Genomic DNA, 20,748 nt, shown 5'->3' on the forward strand with positions numbered 1-20,748 from the left:
GCTGACCCCATTAGAGTGAACATCTCCTCTCCCTAGTAGACGCTTGCCCCATAAGAGTGTGGACACCTCCTCTCACTAATGTCCTCCCATAAGAGTGTGAAAACCTTCTCTCCCTAGTAAACGCTGGCCCCATAAGAGTGTGGACACCTCCTTTCCCTCGTAGATGTTGGGCCCCACATAAGGGTGTGAAAACCTCATCTCTCTAGAAAAACGCATTTTAAAACTGTGAACGTCATTCAACTTCAAATGTAGTTTTGTTAGACCAATTGAACTAATTGTAGACAAACAATCATTATAGTATTGAAGATGCTCTCAAGCTATATGGTGAGATGAGAGAGGAGAGAGAAGAAAAAGAACATAATAAATAAAAGAGAAAAGAGAAGACAAGGAAGAAATGAGATAATTTAGGTGAAATTGTGAAATGGGTTTGATGTGGGGAGTTATTTAGTCTTTAATTGATTGATTGTAGCCAAAATCTAGTAACGAAAAATCGGTGGTTGGTTAATCGAAAGATTCCTCACCGGTGGATTCTTGAACTTTTCTTCAACATTTCGTCTGTAAGTTTTCTTTCGATCTTCCACTGCTCGATTGTGCGGCTCTATTATTGTTTGTTTGATGCAACCTCAACCATTTCTCCGTAGGTTTTGATACGGATGCTCTGTTCTTGAGTCTTGCCTTGGAATCGATGGTAATTCGGAGTTTTTGGGGATTTTTATGATCTGGTACTGATTGCGCCTGTGTTTCGATCTGCTGACCTCGAAATGCCTGCTTAAGCTATCTCATGTCTTGATTCCTTCCAATCAGGTAAGGTTTGGCGGAATTTGAATGGAACCTAATGAATGCCCTCATTCGTCTTTGAACTTGCGAATGTCTTAGCTATGACTGTCTTGTTGAATTCGAATGATACTGGCTTGATAATTGGATAGGAAGTAGTTTAGATTTGTGGATGAGCTGAGCCCATTTTGGATTATTATGAGCCATGTTTGCTTGCTGGGTTTTGGAAAAAACACCGTGTGTTCTTAGTTTAACATTAGGGCCAAATTGTATAATCTCCACATTTTCAATCGGAAAGTCTATGCATCTGGGAGAATATTTGTAACTGCCCTGCCCTATCTCATCGCTAGCATATATTGTTCTTTTTAGGCTTTTACTTCTAGGCTTCCCTTAAAGGTTTTAAAACGCGTCTACTAGGGAGAGCTTACCACACCCTCATAAGGCCAAACCTACCGTTAAAGGTTTTAAAACGCGTCTACTAGGGAGAGCTTACCACACCCTCATAAGGCCAAACCTACCGTTAAAGGTTTTAAAACGCGTCTACTAGGGAGAGCTTACCACACCCTCATAAGGCCAAACCTACCGTTAAAGGTTTTAAAACGCGTCTACTAGGGAGAGCTTACCACACCCTCATAAGGCCAAACCTACCGTTAAAGGTTTTAAAACGCGTCTACTAGGGAGAGCTTACCACACCCTCATAAGGCCAAACCTACCGTTAAAGGTTTTAAAACGCGTCTACTAGGGAGAGGTTTCCACACCCTTATAAAGCCAGCCCACTGTTCAAGATTTTAAAACGTGTCTACTAGGAAGATAGTCTACTAGGGAGAGGTTTCCACACCCTTATAAGACCAAACCCACTGTTCCAGGTTTTAAAACGTGTCTACTAGGGAGAGGTTACCACAATCTTATAAGGCCAAACCCACAGTTCAAGGTTTTAAAACGCGTCTACTAGGGATGGGTTTCCACACCCTTATAAGGCCAAACCCACCGTTCAAGGTTTTAAAACGCGTCTACTAGGAAGATGGTCTACTAGGGAGAGGTTTCCACACCCTTATAAGGCCAAACCCACCGCTCAAGATTTTAGAACGTGTCTACTAGGGAGAGGCTTCTACACCCTTATAAGACCAAACCCACCGCTAGCCGATATTGTCCTCTTTGGACTTTTCCTTCAAGGCTTCCCCTCAAGGTTTTAAAAAACGTCTGTTAGGGAGGGATTTTTACACCATTATAAGGAATGCTTCGCTCCCCTCTCCAATCAATTTGAGATCTCACAATATTGTTTTGGAGCCACTTCGGCTAAATTTGATAATATGTTCTCGGTAAGCTAGCTCAAGCTGATTCTAGAACTTAGTAGATAGATACTCTTTTCTTTGTCCAAGAAAGGAAGGAAGCCGTTGGTATGGATGAATTTTGATACAAATTATACTTTTAGCTTGGTATAGGTTGAATTTTAGAATTGATGTACTGCTAGTGATTGGTAAGATAGAGTAATTTGATTGCAGTTTATAGAATGGCAGTCGGGCTGTGTAACGCCTAAATCGTGGCTGTTTGAATTATGTAATGACAGATGAATTATGAACTTTCTATTATCTATTAGGTTTACTGTGGCCTTTGTGGTTAAAATAGATCTGTAATCATTTTATTTTAGTATATACGGGGATGAGAATTTGAACTTTTGGACTCAAAAGGAGTTCATGACTTAAACACTTTTGCTACACGAACATGAATATAGCTTAATGGTTGAGTATTAGTTCCTAGAAAATTTGGGGATGGGGATGTCAGTAAATGTGGGAAGGAGTTAATACAAATCTGTAATTGTAAAATGGTAGTTGTCATGCTAGGATCACGAACATCCACAATGGTATGATATTGTCCACTTCGACCATAAGCTCTCATGGCATTGCATTTGCTTTTCCTAAAAGGTCTCATACCAATGGGGATGTATCCCCTTATTTAGTCGATGTGGGACTCCCGTCCAACCATCTTCCCCTTGAATAAAGTACACCATAGAGCCTCCCCTGATGCCTATGGAGCCCTCGAACAAATTACATCCTTTGTTCGACACTTGAATCACTTTTTTACTACATCTTCGAGACTTACAACTTCTTTGTTCGACATTTGAGTATTTTATTAACATAGCTAAGTTAAGGGCATGACTCTGGTACCATGTTAGGAACCGCGAACCTCCACAATGATATGATATTGTCCACTTTGAGCATAATCTCTCATGACTTTGCTTTTGGCTTTCCCAAAAGACCTCATACCAATGGATATGTATTCTTTATTTATAACCCCATGATCATCTCCTTAATTAGTCGATATTGGACTCCCGCCCAACAATCCTCAACAACATGGTGATGTCTTCTCTAATGTTTCTATATCCTAGAAAGTTATTGGATAGCTGCTTACTTCTGCCAGTCAAATCCATATATTCGCTCGATATAGTACTTGATTTAACAATGATAACTCTGGATATCCAATACGATAAAAAGGCTTTCCCCCCTCATATGCAAGCGCTCGTGGGTTTTATTGAAGTTGTCTAGTCTTTCACCCCGTCTTTTGACCCTCCATTGATATTAGAATCAAATTCATGTTCTAGGCTTAGAACAAGAAGGTGGGTGGATTTTTGGTTAGCCCTTTACTGTATGTTAGTATGGATCCATGCATATGAGGATGTGGGAAGGGAGGGACATAAAAGGGGCATTCTTTCCAGATGATTGCAATTTATCTTGTTTTTACCTGTTATTTCAATTTGCAACTTCTTCTTGTTGTAGGTTCTATTTGGCGTCTGCTACTGCAATGGATGGTAGCTTTCCCCAGGATTCAAAATCTCCCTTAACTGTTATGCCAACTAAAACACCAGATGGTGACCAACATTTTCTCTTGTATTTAATCGCTGGTATCTACTTTGGGCCTGACCTCAAAGGTGAAAGGCCATTGAAGTCAGTTCTGCAGAGGCTTGCTGCGGCATTGCCTCCCTATACTTCTGATCAACTTGCTGGATCTCAAATAAAGGTGGTGGAAGTAGAGCGCATCTTTTATTATGTTTTGAGGAAGGCTGATGAATCTCTTATTATGAAAACGTCTTTACTGCACCAGTTCTTCCAAGGGAAGTTCCCTGCGCAAGGACGAGATATTAGTTTTCCTCAGTTTCCTGATCTGTTTCCACCCGAACTCCATCCCCATTCTCGGTCCAAGAACTGGTATAGGTTTATCGAGAACCTTTCATTTATCCATAACCCAGATGTCAGCTATCTCAACTCTGAGGATGTTGAAAGGTTCAAGAGGCTAACAGGGCTCAATGACTTCCTTTTGGATAGAGACGCAGCAAGGTCGCACAATTTTTCGGTTCGTAAGGTCCCGCCCAATGTTGAATCTACAGATAATCATAATACATCAAATAAAGAGTTCTCTCCTCTTAAAGATGAGTTGCAATATGACTCTGTTCGTAGTGGTTCATATAATGGTAGCTTGACACCTCCTCAAACTAAATATGACTGTAATCTTGAGGAGAAGAAATTTGGTCCAGCAATGCTATTTCTTCCCAGACAACCATGTGAAGAAGATTGGGCGAGTCTCGTAGCTGCTAACGATACAGGATTTGCATTGACTGGAACTGCAGCAATGGGGCACGTTGGACCGATAATTGGATTGATGGACATTGGGGAATGTGAAGACTCGTACTTGTTTCGTGTGTCGCTTCCTGGCGTTAAAAGAGGTGGAAGTAAGTTTCTTTTGATGCTCTGAATCTTCTTATATAACTACTGCATCTGCTCAGTTTATCTTACAAGAGTATCCATCATTACCCATCGATGAGTCCTGTTTGAACATATCTTTTAGAAATTACTTTGAAAGTTGATTTGTGACATCCCACGTTGGTTGGAGAGGAAAACGAAGCATTCCTTATAAGGATGTGAAACCTCTCTCTAGTGGACGTGGTTTAGAACCTTGAAAAAAAGCTCAAAAGGAAAAACTCAAAGAAGACAATATCTGCTAGCGCTGTTACATGATTCTACTGTTTGAAAATACATTTTCTTATTTTCTTACTTCTTGGTTTGGTTAAGGTTTTCACATCTTAGGGGAAAAATTGGTTTGGAAAAAATTGGTTTTGAGGAAATTGATGCACGAACCATTTCTTCCTCTCTATATATGAATCTTGTTGATAATATTTACTTCGATCATTGTTTTTCATTCATTTATTTTATTTAGTACCCACAAATGCAGTGTAGCATGTCGGGATTTAAGCCTCCAACCTCAAGGGAAGGAGTAGATGTTAATTACCACTTAGCTATGTTGACTTCTTTCAATTTTGAATTATTTCTTTTATTAACATTGTTAGTAAAATGTTGATATGAAACGTCTATTAGATAATATGTTTGACATGATATGTCTGATAAATGATAGAGACAATGTTTCGTTTTTGGTTGATAGATGGGATGAATATCACTTTAGTCGATCTAGCTGTCAACTTCAAGGACGTAACTGAGATCGTTTTAAATCAAATTTTACAACTTCAATCCTTTTTTCTTCCGTTCTTTTCTGTCATAAATTGACAAGACTTTTGATTCATTGTGATTCAGAGGAATTTAACTGTGAAGTTGAAAAGGATGGCAGAGTAGTGATACAAGGAGTTACAACAACAGGTGAAAGAACAGTGAAAAAGCATTCTCAAGTGTTTGAAATGGTAACCCACAACCTGTGCCCACCAGGAGAGTTTTCACTCTCATTTCAGCTACCTGGCCCCGTTGATCCTCAACAATTCTTAGTTAACTTTGGCATCGATGGGATTCTTGAAGGAGCTGTGATGAAAGAATTTCAGCCATGAATATTGGTAATTTACCTTCCTCCCTTTGATTCAATGGATAATAAAATAGATCCAATTCTCAATCTCCATAGAATGTACTTTACATAGCATCACCCCTTTCTTGTCTAGACTTCGTAGAGATCATTGAGCCAATATGAGCTGCTTCATTAGCTTAAACATAGGCATTCGAAGATTAGAACAGCATTAATGAACAAAGGTCAATGGACATTTGATTACGCTAAATTTAACTCTTTTTCTGATGAACTCATGGCTTGGAAAATGTTCAGTGTTCTTTAATGTTGTTGAGTAAAATGTTCAGTGTTCTTTAATGTTGTTGAGTAAGCTGATGCTAAAGCCTGTGTTAAACTTAGTTCAGAAATTACATATCAATGGAGAAGTTTGCTCATCTATATTCTTGTGGCAAGCGGTATCCAGACATGACCAATTTGTTTGCAAACATCTTCCCTGTCTTTGGCATGACATGCCAGTGCAGTGTTAAGTTAAACTCTTTACCTCTTAGATTGCTCCCCTGCATAAGGAGAAATACAACTTTGTCACTCTAGGATAAAGCTTATAATCATCATAGATTGGTTGGCAAAGTTGTGCTAAAGGATCGGAGGTGCGAACCTGATCGACGAACCGATACTTGTTTGAAGTATGGATTCGAAACTTGGCGCTATCTTTGGAGGGTATGATACTGTCCCAGAGTGATATCTGTAAATGAAATTCCGGAAATTTAGAAGGTCACGTCGAGGTTGCTGAAAGAGACGAAACTCAAAAGCAGGTTAGGAACATATTGTAATAGGAAATAGAGACAGACCTGATTCAAGGAGTTCTTTGGGGTTTCATATTCAGCAGCTAGAAACACAAAAACCTGTTGCACAAATGAAGGCAAGAAGCCACCAATGATCAGTGATCACCCTATGCAAAATGTGTTCGGCCTTGGGGAGAGGTAGCCGAATTAGGATCTAACTAGGCACGGACACAACACAAGAAATTTCAATCCTCAAAATGGGAAAGAAAGATGGAGGAAAATACAACTCTTTCAGTTGCTCTCTACATGGTGACTGTCCCTTTTAGGTGTTACCTTATCATATATTTGTCGTAGAGGTTCATTTCCTCGCTCAGTAAACGAGAAAGGGAGGAGGGCCTAGAATTTAAACCTGATTCCAAGCGAGCGAAATTGGAGAAAGAACATCGTCATCTAATCTAATTGCTCCTTAAAACACTATTAACTTCAAGCTAAACAAAGAAGTATGAGAAATGGGGGAGAATGACTTAGTAGTAATAGAGTCAGAGAGAATGGCTTAGCGTTTGGCGTGAACGTTAGGGTACTTTATGAGTTAAGTCTTTGCTAGAGTTGAGGAGCCTAATCATAGTTAACCAACCAGACCGCTAAGGACTGAGAACACAAGAAAGAAAGAGGAGAATAATAGGTTGCCACTGTACCTGCTTTGTATTCCATGTAAATAATGACTGCAAGTCTGCTGATATGTTTAAAGTCATGCTAACCTGCAACAAGAAGGCACATTCTAAGCTCATTAGCTGCTCTAGCAAAGAATCTCATTTACCCTTATCAACAACAAATATTGACTACTTTTCTTTGGTTATAGCGAGTTATTAAGCACATTGGTTGAAAAAAGTGCTGTGAAGAACTGAAGGAGGCCCTTTTTAAGGGTCTAAACCCACTGTTAGTAGATATTGTTCGCTTTGGCTTGTTACGTATAGTCGTTAGCCTCACGGTTTTTAAGACACGTCTGTTAGGGAGAGGTTTCTACCCCCTTATAAGGAATGTTTCGTCCCCTCTCCAACCAAGGTGGGATCTCACAATCCACCCTCCTTGAGGCCCAACGTCCTCGTTGACACATTGCCTGGTGTCTGTTTGGCTCTGATACCATTTGTAACAGCTACAGCCCACTGCTAGTAGATATTGTCCGCCTTAGCTCGTTATGTATCACCGTTAGTCTCACGATTTTTAAAACGCATGTGCTAAGGAGAGGTTTCCACACCCTTATAAGGAATCCTTTGTTCCTCCCTCCAACCCATGTGAAATATCACAATCCACCATCTTTTGAGGCCTAGAGTCTTCGCTGGCACACTGCCTAGTGTTTATTTGGCTCTGATACCATTTGTAATAACTCAAGCCCACCGCTAGTAGATTTTGTCCATTTTGGCTCGTTATGTATCAATGTCAGCCTCACAGTTTTTAAAAAGTGTCTGTTAGGGAGAGGTTTCCACACCCTTATAAGGAATCATCCGTTCCCCTCTCCAACCAACCTGGGACCTCACAATTCACCCTCCTTGAGGTCCAGCGTCCTCATTAACACATTGCCTTCTGTTTGACTCTGATACCATTTGTAACAGCCTAAGTCCACCGTTAGTAGATGTTGTCCGCTCTGATACCATTTGTAACAGCCTAAGTCCACCGTTAGTAGATGTTGTCCGCTTTGGCCCATTACGTATCACCGTCAGCCTCGCGGTTTTAAAACGCGTCTACTAGGGAAAGGTTTCCACACCCTTATACGGAATGTTTCCTTCTCATCTCCAACCGACGTGGGATCTCACACTAATCTATTGGGTCTTCTCCCCAGCCATTTTCAATCATTTTCAGCTACAAGAATCTCCCAATTCATCACAACAAAGAACAAACCATGAACTCCAAAAGATGGTAAATCTCAGCACGTTCTCAAAACGAAATCAACTACACAATCAACCTCAAAATCCCTCTCCTCACAGAAATTTCCACAAACCCAAAGAGAAAAGCCAATGAAACCATACCTCATCGTTTCCATTAGGTTGATTCTGAAACCAATTGATACTCAAAACCTAATGTGTATCAAATCAAATCACCAAATGAGTATCAAAAACCAACCAAAATCCAAGAGAATTCAAGCCACAGATGGAAAAGGAAGAGAGAAAACAAAAACCCAGAAAGAGATAAGAGAGACCTGAACTTGTGCCGTGGGTGAAGGCGATTTAAGGGTATCAGAAAACGAAGCCAGACCACAAATGATAGCAAGTATGGTAGCCGCAAAGGTCACCAAAGCGTTGGCTCGATACCCAAATGAATGCATTCTTCAAATGGGTTCCTCGCAGCCAGAGAGGAGGAGGAGGAGAGAAAAAGAGAAGAAACAACGCGAGAGACTTGGAAAAGAAATGGAGTCTCGAACATCGCAGAAGGAATAAGAAACGTCGAATGATTTGGCAGTTTTGGGCTCTTTCATTGGAGGAGACACGTTCAAGGAACGGTGGTTACCCAACAAATCCATATTTTCAAATTTCCGAGCCACCTATTTATTTATTTATTATTATTTTTTATATAATCTTTATTAAAATATCATAAATTAATTTAATATATATATATATTGAAAATATTTATATTAAGTGAGATGGGACGAGGAATATAATCTCATTCTCAGTCAAAAATGTTCTTCATACTCTGTCTGAGTAGGATTCCAAGAGTATGGCCGAACATTTTTTAATTTTTTTTTAATTTTAATATTTATGATTTAAATAGATGTATTTGAATTTTAAGTTAAATTTAAAAATAAATAAACAAATTTTCTATTATGAAATCTAAGTTTTTAATTTAATTCGTTTGTTCGCCACCATAGTTTTAAAAACATACGTTTTGAGTTTTAAGTTTCAGAACCCGAGCAAGTACCAAAAGAACCTATACGTGGAATGAACGCTCTCGACAAGTTTTAATTATTTGTAATACTAATTTGCTATTAAAGGAGTTCGGGGTTTTGTAGACTAATAGTGGTCGAGTCAATCTCTTAAATTTAGTTTTGTTCGTTGATATCTTATCGATCTAACAAAGCTACTTTAAAAATTTAGGGGTATTTTGGAGATAAAGTAGAAATTTTAGGTGTTTTTTTTTTAATTATTGGTTAATTTAACCTAAATTCAATTTGAAATTTTGAATGGCAACGGCCAATTTCCCATTATACCCCTACTCCTCTATGTAAACATGCATTTCAATGGCCCATAATCCACTTTAACCAAAGCTGGGCCAAAACAATTATGAATTATTGGGCCTCTTTAAAGAACAATAATTAAAAATGAAAATAATAACTTTTAGATTTAAATCTGATTTAAAAGCCTAAACGTTAAACGTCAATCTCACAGTTTTAAAACGTGTATACTAGAGAGAAGTCTCTACATCTTTATAGTAAATGTTTCGTTTTCCTCTTCAACCGATATGGGATTTCACAATCCACTTCCTTGGGGACCAGGGTTCTCGCTGGCACACCACTCGATATCTAGCACTGATACTAGTTATGTAACGGCCCAGACCCCCACCGCTAGCAGATATTGTCCTATTTGGACTTTCCCTTTCGGACTTCCCCTCAAGACTTATGTAACGTCCCCGCTGACACTCGTTCCTTTCTCCAATTGATGTGGGATCCTCGCCAAATTCACCCCCCTTCAGGGCCCAGTGTCTCCGCTGGCACTCGTTCCTTTCTTCAATCGATGTGGGACCCTTGCCAAATCCACCCCCCTTATTGACACACTCCCTCGTGTCTACTCCCCTTCGGGGACAACCTCCTCGTTGGCACATAGTCCGGTGTTCAGCTCTGATACCATTTGTAACGACTCAGGTCCACCGCTAGCAAATATTGTCCTCTTTGGGCTTTCCCTTTCGGGCTTCCCCTCAAGGCTTTAAAACGTGTCTGCTAGGGAAAGGTTTCCACACCCTTATAAATGGTGTTTCATTCTCCTTCCCAACTAATGTGGGATATCACACTCTCAAATCAGTTGTAACAACTCAAACATACTATAAACAAATACTGTCCACTTCGGCCCATTACGTATCGCCGTCAACCTCACGATTTTAAAACGCATCTACTAGAAATGTTTTACATATCCATAACAATACCGTGAGTGTTTTAGGACTGTTCCAAGATATATTAAAAATTCGAAACGTTACACACTAATCAATCAAAGAAAGATTCAACCGTTAAAAAAAAAAGTTGAATCTTTAGAATCCTTCCGTTCTCGAGTAATTTACCTTGTGGTAGATGTGAGCTGTTCAAGTCTCCTATGTTGATTAACACTTACCGCAGTGATGATTTTACAATGTCTGGCTCCTCACTGGCACATAATCCAATGTCTGGCTCTGATACTATTTGTAACGGCCCAGGTCCACCGCCAGCAGATATTGTACTCTTTGGGCTTTCCCTCAATGCTTTAAAACGTGTCTGTTAGGGAAAGGTTTCCACACCCTTATAAATGGTGTTTCATTCTCCTCCCCAACTAATGTGGGATATCACACTCTGATATCAGTTGTAACAGCTCAAACCTACTATAAACAAATACTGTCCACTTTGGCCCATTACGTATCGCCGTCAACCTCACGATTTTAAAACGCATCTACTAGAAATGTTTTACATATCCATAACAATACCGTGAGTGTTTTAGGACTGTTCCAAGATATATTAAAAATTCGAAACATTACACATTAATCCGTCAAAGAAAGATTCATCCGTTAAAAAAAAAGTTAGAATCTTTATAATCCCTCCGTTCTCCAAATAAAACGAACAGTAATTTACCTTGTGGTAGATGTGAGCTGTTCGAGTCTCCTATGTTGATTAACACGTACCGCAATGATGATTTTACAATGTGAAATTACACAAATACCCTACAAAACCATGGTGGAAAGCCCTCATATATTAAAAAGATAAATGACCTTTTTGGAAAAAGTTAATTATTATTTTCATTGGGATCCAAAACCCTAATAGATTTGTTGGAAAAGTATGTCACATGGGTCTCTCTCCCTCTAGGCATTTCTCTCTCTAGATGTGTAAATTTTGTAATTTTGTTTAGGTTCAAAGAAACCCATAATGAAAATGTATTGATGTGACCAAAAAATGAAAAGGAATTCAATTTTATTTCAAAAGACATAATTATTGGTTTGTGCTTTATCACATTTTTCCTCTCTTTCTAGAAAAAAAAAAGACAAAATCTCGAGCAATTTAGTTTAGCTCGTAAGGGTTGTGTTGGATTATTAACAAGAAAAAAAAAATAATAACCCATTGACCTTATAGCCCGAGCATCTTAATCTAGCTCGTAAGAGTTGTGTTGTGTTGTGTTGGATTATTAACAAAAAAACAAAAAAAAAAAATCATTGACCTGAAATCTCGAGCAACTTAATCTAGCTCGTAAAGGTTGTGTTCGATTATTTACAAAAAAAATCTCATTGACTTGAAATTCCGAGCGGCTTAATCTAGCTCGTAAGGTTTGTGTTGNGATATCCCGAGCATCTTAATCTAGCTCAAGAAAAAAAAGAAAAATTCATTGACCTGAAATCTCGAGTAACTTAATCTAGCTCGTAAAGGTTGTGTTCGATTATTTACAAAAATAAACTCATTGACTTGAAATTCCAAGCAACGTAATCTAGCTCGTAAGGTTTGTGTTGGATTATGAACAAAAAAATAACTCATTGACCTGATATCTCAAGCATCTTAATCTAGCTCGTAAGGGTTGGGTTGGATTATTAAAATTAAAAAAAAAATCCATTAACCTGAAATCTCGAGTAACTTAATCTGCTCGTAAAGGTTGTGTTCGATTATTTACAAAAAAAAGCTCATTGACTTGAAATTCCGAGCAACTTAATCTAGCTCGTAAGGTTCGTGTTGGATTATTAACAAAAAAAATAACTCATTGACTTGATATCCCGAGCATCTTAATCTAGCTCGTAAGGGTTGTGTTGGATTATTAAANCCTCGAGCAACTTAATCTAGCTTGTAAAGGTTGTGTTCGATTATTAAAAAAAAAAAAAAAAACTATTGACCTGAAATCTCGAGTAACTTAATCTAGCTGATATTTGACGTTTGTAACCCAACCTATCCCTACCCTATTTGTAAGATTATTATGAAAATAAAAAATATTTGACGTTTGTAACCGATGTTAGTGATTTGTGAATATTTCATATTTTAACTTTATGAGATTTTAGTTATAATCGGAATAATCTCATAAATAACTAAAAAAAAAATAATTCCGACAACCCAACCCAAAAGAGGGTTGAGTTGTGAACTCTATTCAGGTAGGTCACTCGGGTCACCAACCCAACAAATCCAAAATTTCGAGTTAGTTCGGGTTGAGTAGAGTTCATTATTTGATAAGGGTTACTTGATCGGGAAAAGATTATGACCTGAACATTTTAATTAGGTAAGTCTGAACCCGATCTGATCTGACCTAACCCATGAATACCTTTACTGCATGTGACTTTTGACGTGATTAACCGAGTTAAACTAAACAAAATCAATTCTAGAAATTAATAAATTATAAATATAAATATAAATTATGGTTCAAGATTGAAATCATATCATTAAGCCATGCATTGTCTAACAATTATTGTGGTGACTATGCATTGCTATGATCACTTTTTTAGGTTCAACAACGTCTCATCATAAACCATCTAGAATTCTTATCACATGCATTAACTTTCTTTGTTTTTTAATTTAATTAATAGAACTCCCTAAAATAAACATCATTAAGATAAAAACGTCACGTCACGATACTGATTTGTGGTATATCTATGCATGTAACAGCTCAAGCTCACCGTTAATTGATATTGTCCTTTAAGGGCAAGGACTTTCTCTCGAGGTTTTAGACGGGTTTGTTAAGGAGAGGTTTTGTGAGGTCCCACATGGGTTGGAGAGAAGAAGAAGCATTCGTTATAAGGGCGTGAAAATCTCTCCCTAGTAGACACGTTTTAAAGCCTTAAGGGGAAGCCCGAGAGAGAAGGCACAAGGAGGACAATATCTGCTAGTAGTGGGCCATTACAAATGGTATCAGAGCCCGAGATTCAGTGATGTGTCAACGAGGAGGCTGAACCTCGAAGGGGGGTGGACGCTAGGTGGTGTGCCAACAAGGACGTTGAGTCCCGAAAGGGGGTGGATTGGGAGGTCCTACATCGATTACGCTGGCCCCAGAGGGGGGTGGATTGTGAGATCCCACAAGGGTATAGAAGCTTTTCCCTAACAGACGTGTTTTAAAAACCTCGAGGGGAATCCCAAGAAGGAAAACATTAGGAGAACAATATTTGCTAGTGGTGTACTTGGGCTGTTACAAGTTTACACACCCTTCTTAGGAATGTTTCGTTCCCCTCTCCGATAGATGTGGGATCTCACAATATATAACTGTCCCTTATCAACTTGAGTATAATTCAATAGTTAGGATAATAATATTCCTAGGTTAAAATACATTTTAAGTCCCGGGAGAAGACGTTTGACTATTAAAGAGTGTTCAAAAGGTGGTCAACAACCCATAAGGGACTCGTTTTTTTTTTTTTTTAAAGATTCAATCTTAGAAAGAGTCGATCAATTATTGCAACCTAATCTAAGAAAACCGTGTTTTTGTGCGTAAGTCAGTATTGTAGTTGAAAAATCGAATTGCATCTCTTTTGAATTATCTTACTTTTATTTTATTTTATCGTTACATTCGATAAATAATTAAGATTTAATTTTTTATTTTAAAATATAATTAGATCAATTCTAAAAGTTCTAAGAAACAAAACTAAAAATATTATAATATTTATAAAAATTTAGAATTTTATTGGTTTATTACAAAAATTAATACACATTTTTCCATTAAATCAAAAAAAAATTTTGATGTCCACGTGGCAAGAAACCATTTGATCTGACGTGGCAAAATCTGATGAAGGCAGTGTGTGGGTGGGGGTAGAGTGGTTTTAGGAGGAAGCCCCAGGTTTTTTTAAACAGACCGTACGGTGACTAAAAGCTGCCACGTGTACGGCGGAGACAAGAGGAGACAAGGTAGACTTCCAATAAGAAAATGACGAATCACTTTATGTCGAAATCAAACAGTCAACAGTATGGTGAACTGTGAGGTATGTTTGGGTTAAATTTAAAATATGATTTTTCTTAAACAAATTAAATTAAAAATTCAAATTATTATTAATTTAAAAAATATTTATTTATTTACAGTTCAATTACGTTACATTAATAACTACAATCTCGTAAAGTTTACATATCAAACATTTGTAAGTTATAATGCATCACTAACATCGGTTACAACGATCAAATATTCTTATCTTTATAATAATTTAAAAAATAAGGTAGAGTCGGGTTTGATTATAACCCTATTTTCGAGTTGGTCGAGTTGATCAACAGGAAAAAGTCAACCTACGAACCGACCCAAACTAAAAGAAATATAGCTCAACTCAACCTTTATGGTTCGGGTTGGATTAGCTGGGTTGGTCAGATTTTCAGGTCGTATGAACGTCCTAACCTAACCTAGACCTACTGTGTTCCAAGAGCAAAGATTCTCGAGGATTAATGATGATTTTTACCTATAAAAACTTGTCAAGCGAGGATAATTTTCGAATTTGTTCAAACTCATGAATTTAACGTCGAAACAAAGTCGGTGGTCAAATCCAAGACTACTTGAAGTGTAGGTCACAAATTTAAAACAATTTGAACGACTCGATTAGAAATGTCGTGCAAAGGACGATGTCGAGTGCTATATTTTGTTTTAAAATCATTGTTAAACGGGATTTGATCGATTTTCCATTTTGTCCACCAATCGCTCGAACAAATACAAGTGAATTTAACGAAGATAAAAAATGGAATTATGAGTATTGACTTTTATAGCTAAATTTCTTCCTTATCTCTCTCAAGTTACATCTAACTTTTAGGATATGAACACAAGTAGTCTTAATCATGCTAGTGTACCGCACTAAAGCAAGCTCGATGTGTCGAGATCTAAGAATTTGGGTAAAACCCGTCAATTTTAGGTATCGATTCTTGCTTTTGAGATAATTTTTGGTTAAATTTTAGTTCATCGGACCTATTTGCATCGTGGTTGAATTAGATTTGGGAAGCGGGATTCAAGAGAGCTGATCTAGACTTCCTAACTTCATTCTATATTGCATCGTGTTATTAAATTGATGTTTTGAATGTTGAACCCGTATTTACGTAAAATCCATTGAATGTTGAAGCATGCATGTTCGTGGATGTCCCGAGGTTCTAAATACATGAAAGTAATGCATATCTAGAGAGGTCTAGGGTGCATGACTATCGAGTTTGGTGTATATGAACGTATTGTACATAGAACCATGTGTAAGAAATTGAGTTGTATCTTGGTTGGCTCGAGATGTTATGTTAAGATAATAAAACCTAAAAAATTATCGAACTCCACGTGAATGTTGATTCGAGAAGGTAAATCTCAATTATTACAAAGTTATAATTGTAAGAGTATAACGTCTCATGCTAAGGAAACCTGAAATTCAAATTCATCACTCGATGACCCCTGACATTCTCCAACGACACGACCATATTACCCCCACGAATCAACGATCGTCTTAAATTACTTCAAATAGTGAAGATTATCTCCACGACAACACGGGTTCTTTTAGCATGTTTTATCTTGACTCACATGATTCCCAAAAAAAAATTCTCACGAGGTCACCTAACATAAAATTGCTCAGAGCCAAACACGTATAATTTTTGAGTTCTTATGATTAAGCCACCGAAAAGAATACTGCATGTTATTGGTATAGGAAGTAACGTTTAATTCTTCCAAATCTCATTCCACGTGGTATCGGTTCATTCATATATCTGTCATTTACTCAGTCATTGAGTATTCCCTCTATCTATCATCCATTCCCTTTCACTTCCCATCAAATTATCTCATATGGGTATAAAATCATTGAAGAATATATATATATATATACCCTCTACCCAATAGTTATATGTTGTAAGCAGTTGTTGTTGCTTTTTTGCTTGCATCACATGTAATGCCAATTTCAATCTCTCAAATCTTGCTTTCAAAACTCTCTTTCAAAATCTCTCCTGCCCCCATTTTCTAAAACCTTCTTCTTGAACCGAGGCTAGAGGCTCGAGCATACGTCGTTTGGCCTTAGGCAACGCAAGAATGAATTGATTTAACTCACTTCTGACTGGGAAGTGAGTGCCGCACAATCTCAAGCCCGCTTCCATCAAAAGTGCGATTGTGACAGGTATATATATATATATATATATATATACACACACACATACCCCCTACCCGATAGTTATATGCTGTAAGCCGTTGTTGTTGTCTTTTTGCTTGTATCACATATAACACCAATTTCAATCTCTCAAATCTTGCTTTAAAACCCTCTTTCGAAATCTCTCTACCCCTGTTTTCTATAACTTTCTTCTTGAACTGGGGCCAAGGCTCGAGTATACGTCACTTGGCCTTAGACGACGCAAGAATGAATTGGCTTAACTCACTTCTGGTTGGGAAGTGAGTGCTGCACAATCGCAAGTCCGCTACCATCAAAAGTGCGATATATATATATATATATATATATATATATATATATATATATATATATAGATAGATAAGCAATCGCAAGTCCGCTGCCATCAAAAGTGCGATATACATATATATACCCCCTACTCGACAGTCATATGTCTAAGCCGTTGTTGTTGCTTTTTTGCTTGCATCACATATAACACCAATTTCAATCTCTCAAATCTTGCTTTCAAAACTCTCTTTTGAAATCTCTCTGCCCCCGTTTTTTAAAACTTTCTTCTTGAACCGATGCCAGAGGCTCGAGCATACGTCGCTTGGGCTTAGGCGACGCAAGAATGAATTGGCTTAACTCACTCCTCGCTGGAAAGTGAGTGCCGCACAATCACAAATCCGCTGTCATCAAAAGTGCGATGGTGACAAATATATATATATATATATATGTAGGGTTGATATGTTTAATTTTGAGGTAAAGGACAGACAGATCTTGTCTGTGTGAATTGCATGTTGGTGTCTTCTACGTTAAATTGCGAACAAAAAGAGACAAAGGCTAAAACATAGAGTAGAAATCTGAGATTGGTCGTTTTTTTTTATTATTTACAACAACAAAATATCAATAATTTTGTCACAATTTTTGTTCTTTCATTTTCATTTCTCAAAAAGCAAACAAAACAAAACCTCTTCTCTTTCTCTTTCTTTCATTATTCTCAAACCCCTATTCAAATTCCAACCCTTTTCTTGTTGGTTCTTGTTTGGCCAAGAAAACACAAAAAGAAAAGAAAAGACGGGTCTGGAAGTGTCGGGAAGTTTTGCGCAAATGATTTAGGTTCGACGCTGAAATGATTAGGTTTAGTCGAGAAAATGTTAAGGACTGGTCATGCAAGTTTGTGAATTTTAAAAACTGTTTAATGGGTTTGTAATTTTTTTGAAGTATCAAGTAGATATTGTTCGATTTGGCCCGTTTCGTATCATGCTGGCTCCCAACAAGGTGGATTGTGAGATCTCACGTCGGTTGGAGAGGGAAACGAAACATTCCTTACAAGGGTGTGGAAACTTATCTCTGGCAGACGCATTTTAAAACCGTGAAATTGACGACGATACGTAACGAGTCAAAGCGAACAATATTTACTAGTGGTGGGCTTGAGCTGTTACATATGAAAAAACGTTAAATTTTCAAAATTTAGCTTCGATTTTGAAGATGTTTCCAAAAAGTAACAAAATAAACAAACATACCCACACTTCTTCTTCTTCAAACTCCGATTTGTATTGTTCATAGAGAAATCTCTGCTCAACGATAGAACAAAATCCATTTTGTATCATATCTAAGGGATTCAGGCCGAAGAAGCAATGTCACTCGATCATTATCAAATCAACTGCAATCTTTTTGTGTCCGTGAGTATCCCAATCCCAACAAAGCGCCTTCTACTTCTAATAGGCAATGAACTAGATCAGAATAATTCTCAACGAGTCCATAAGAAGTGATCCCATTTTTTTCATCGGGTCCAGATAGAGACCAAAGGCTTGAACGACCGATCCGACGGAACAACTAAAAAAAAAAAACAAAACGATTATCAAATATACTTAAAAATTACGATCATTTTAGATTAATCCTACAAGATTAACAACTAAAACTCATAATAATTAAGCATTTGGTAAGAACAATGATCATATTTTGCAAAGATTATGATGGCTAAAGGGATGAGAGAGAGAGAGAGAGAGAGAGAGGGATCTGACAAAGGTAGCTAAAAGCTATGAAGCTTTGTGGCTGTGTTCTTCTGATCTCATAGAAACTCAAAAAGCCTTCTTGTTTAAGCAAATGGGGCAGTGTTCTTTCAGAAGATGTGTAAGCAAAATCTCAGGCTTTTACCATTCTTTCATATCTCTGTGCGTAGCGATGGTACCATGCACCAATATTATTCCCATATCATGATATCAATGCCATTACTCTCCTTATACTCATTTATACACCATTGATATCATATGATCTTGTTAGTTGAAACTCTTCGATTTTGTGTGCTCGTGAGCTAGGGATGTTTGGTTTACGGTTTTGATAACGGTTTCGAGTGTTTTGGGTTTGAAAGTTTTTGTTACGAGGATAGTATGATGAGAATGTTCGTAAGTTGGAGATGTGCAGATGAATGAACCGAGATCACTTTCGAATGAGAGCGATCATGAGGATAGAATGACTAAGAAAGACTTCAAGGAAATGAAAGTTATTACGTTCCGTGGCTCAATCATTGGAATTGTATGGTTAAACATACTTTATTTAGAGCAATTCGACCTCTTAGGAAATCTTCTCAAATGTATGTGAGTAAGAACAAGACATGCTGAAATGACTCGTGTTCATAGCTGGAGGATAGCATTCACTTCGTCGCGTAACTTAACCCGATTGTAAGGGATACAAAGAAATGTCGAGTCAGCATAGGAAAACTCATGAACCAACCCAACTAAAAAAAATTATTCGGAACCGTTCATCAGATTTTAGGAAAAACCCATGAACCAACCCAACTAAAAAAAAATTTGTTCATAACCCTTCATTAGATTTTTTTGATCATCGAATTTTCTAAACACCCCGAATTCTATTCAACTCGATACAATTATAAGAAAACTCATGAAACAATCCAACTAAAAAAAAATCCGTTCATAACCCTTCATCAGATTTTTTTGATCATCGAATTTTCTAAACACCGTGCATTCTATTCAACTCTGTACAATTATAAGAAAACTCATGAAACAACCTAACTAAAAAAAAATCCGTTCATAACCCTTCATCAGATTTTTTTGATCATCGAATTTTCTAAACACCGTGCATTCTATTCAACTCTGTACAATTATAAGAAAACTCATGAAACAACCTAACTAAAAAAAAATCCGTTCATAACCCTTCATCAGATTTTTTTGATCATCGAATTTTCTAAACACCGTGCATTCTATTCAACTCTGTACAATTATAAGAAAACTCATGAAACAACCTAACTAAAAAAAAATCCGTTCATAACCCTTCATCAGATTTTTTTGATCATCGAATTTTCTAAACACCGTGCATTCTATTCAACTCTGTACAATTATAAGAAAACTCATGAAACAACCTAACTAAAAAAAAATCCGTTCATAACCCTTCATCAGATTTTTTTGATCATCGAATTTTCTAAACACCCTGAATTCTATTCAACTCGGTACAATAATAAGAAAACTCATAGAACAACCCAACTAAAAAAAAATCCGTTCATAACCCTTTATCAGATTTTTTTTTTATCATCGAATTCTCTAAACACCGCGAATTCTGTTCAACTCGTACAATTATAAGAAAACTCATGAAACAACCCAACTAAAAAAAATCCATTCATAACCCTTCATCAGATTTTGTTTCTATCATCGAACTTTCTAAACACCCCGAATTCTGTGCAACTCGTACAATTATAAGAAAACTCATGAACCAACCCAACTAAAAAAAAATCCGTTCATAACCCTTCATCAGATTTTTTTGATCATCGAATTTTCTAACACCCTGAATTCTATTCAACTCGGTCCAATTATAAGAAAACTCATAGAACAACCCAACTAAAAAAAAATCCGTTCATAACCCTTTATCATATTTTTTTTTATCATCGAATTTTCTAAACACCCTGAATTCTATTCAACTCGTACAATAATAAGAAAACTCATGAAACAACCCAACTAAAAAAAATCCGTTCATAGCCCTTTATTATATTTTTTTTTTCTATCATCGAATTTTCTAAACACCCCTAATTTATTTCTCAATTCAACGATTTTAATCTTAGAATCGGTATCTAAACCAATTGAACTATGCTTAAATTGACAATACATATCCATAATTTATAAGAAAATACTGATACCCGACTAGTTAACGGGCGTTGACAACCAAATTATTACCGTTTTTTTAT

The 20,748-nt window shown here is 37.2% G+C and overlaps 2 protein-coding genes across 4 annotated transcripts; one reads left to right on the forward strand and one right to left on the reverse strand.

Moving 5' to 3' along the window:
- The first annotated feature begins 335 nt into the window (after positions 1-335).
- On the forward strand, positions 336-5,838 carry LOC111798950 (increased DNA methylation 2-like). The gene is made up of 4 exons (XM_023682305.1): positions 336-557; positions 642-804; positions 3,549-4,498; positions 5,355-5,838. Exons 3-4 carry the CDS (start codon positions 3,574-3,576, stop codon positions 5,597-5,599), a joined length of 1,170 nt encoding a protein of 389 aa, XP_023538073.1. The 5' UTR covers positions 336-557; positions 642-804; positions 3,549-3,573; the 3' UTR covers positions 5,600-5,838.
- LOC111798951 (signal peptidase complex subunit 3B-like) lies at positions 5,673-8,762 on the reverse strand. 3 transcript variants are annotated; one of them, XM_023682308.1, is made up of 7 exons: positions 8,527-8,762; positions 8,357-8,404; positions 7,028-7,090; positions 6,399-6,452; positions 6,206-6,292; positions 5,962-6,107; positions 5,673-5,749 (listed from the first exon to the last, which is right to left on the reverse strand). In XM_023682308.1, exons 1-6 carry the CDS (start codon positions 8,650-8,652, stop codon positions 5,982-5,984), a joined length of 504 nt encoding a protein of 167 aa, XP_023538076.1. In that variant the 5' UTR covers positions 8,653-8,762; the 3' UTR covers positions 5,673-5,749; positions 5,962-5,981. The 3 variants fall into 3 exon arrangements, 2 of the variants coding, with proteins under 2 accessions (XP_023538076.1, XP_023538075.1); XR_002815744.1 differs by lacking the exon at positions 5,673-5,749 and adding an exon at positions 5,783-5,876 and having other exon boundaries at positions 5,909-6,107; positions 8,527-8,761; XM_023682307.1 differs by lacking the exon at positions 5,673-5,749 and having other exon boundaries at positions 5,783-6,107; positions 8,527-8,761.
- Positions 8,763-20,748: the final 11,986 nt, after the last annotated feature.

Source organism: Cucurbita pepo, chromosome LG07 (genome assembly GCF_002806865.2).
Source record: "Cucurbita pepo subsp. pepo cultivar mu-cu-16 chromosome LG07, ASM280686v2, whole genome shotgun sequence".
Classification (NCBI taxonomy): Eukaryota; Viridiplantae; Streptophyta; class Magnoliopsida; order Cucurbitales; family Cucurbitaceae; genus Cucurbita; species Cucurbita pepo.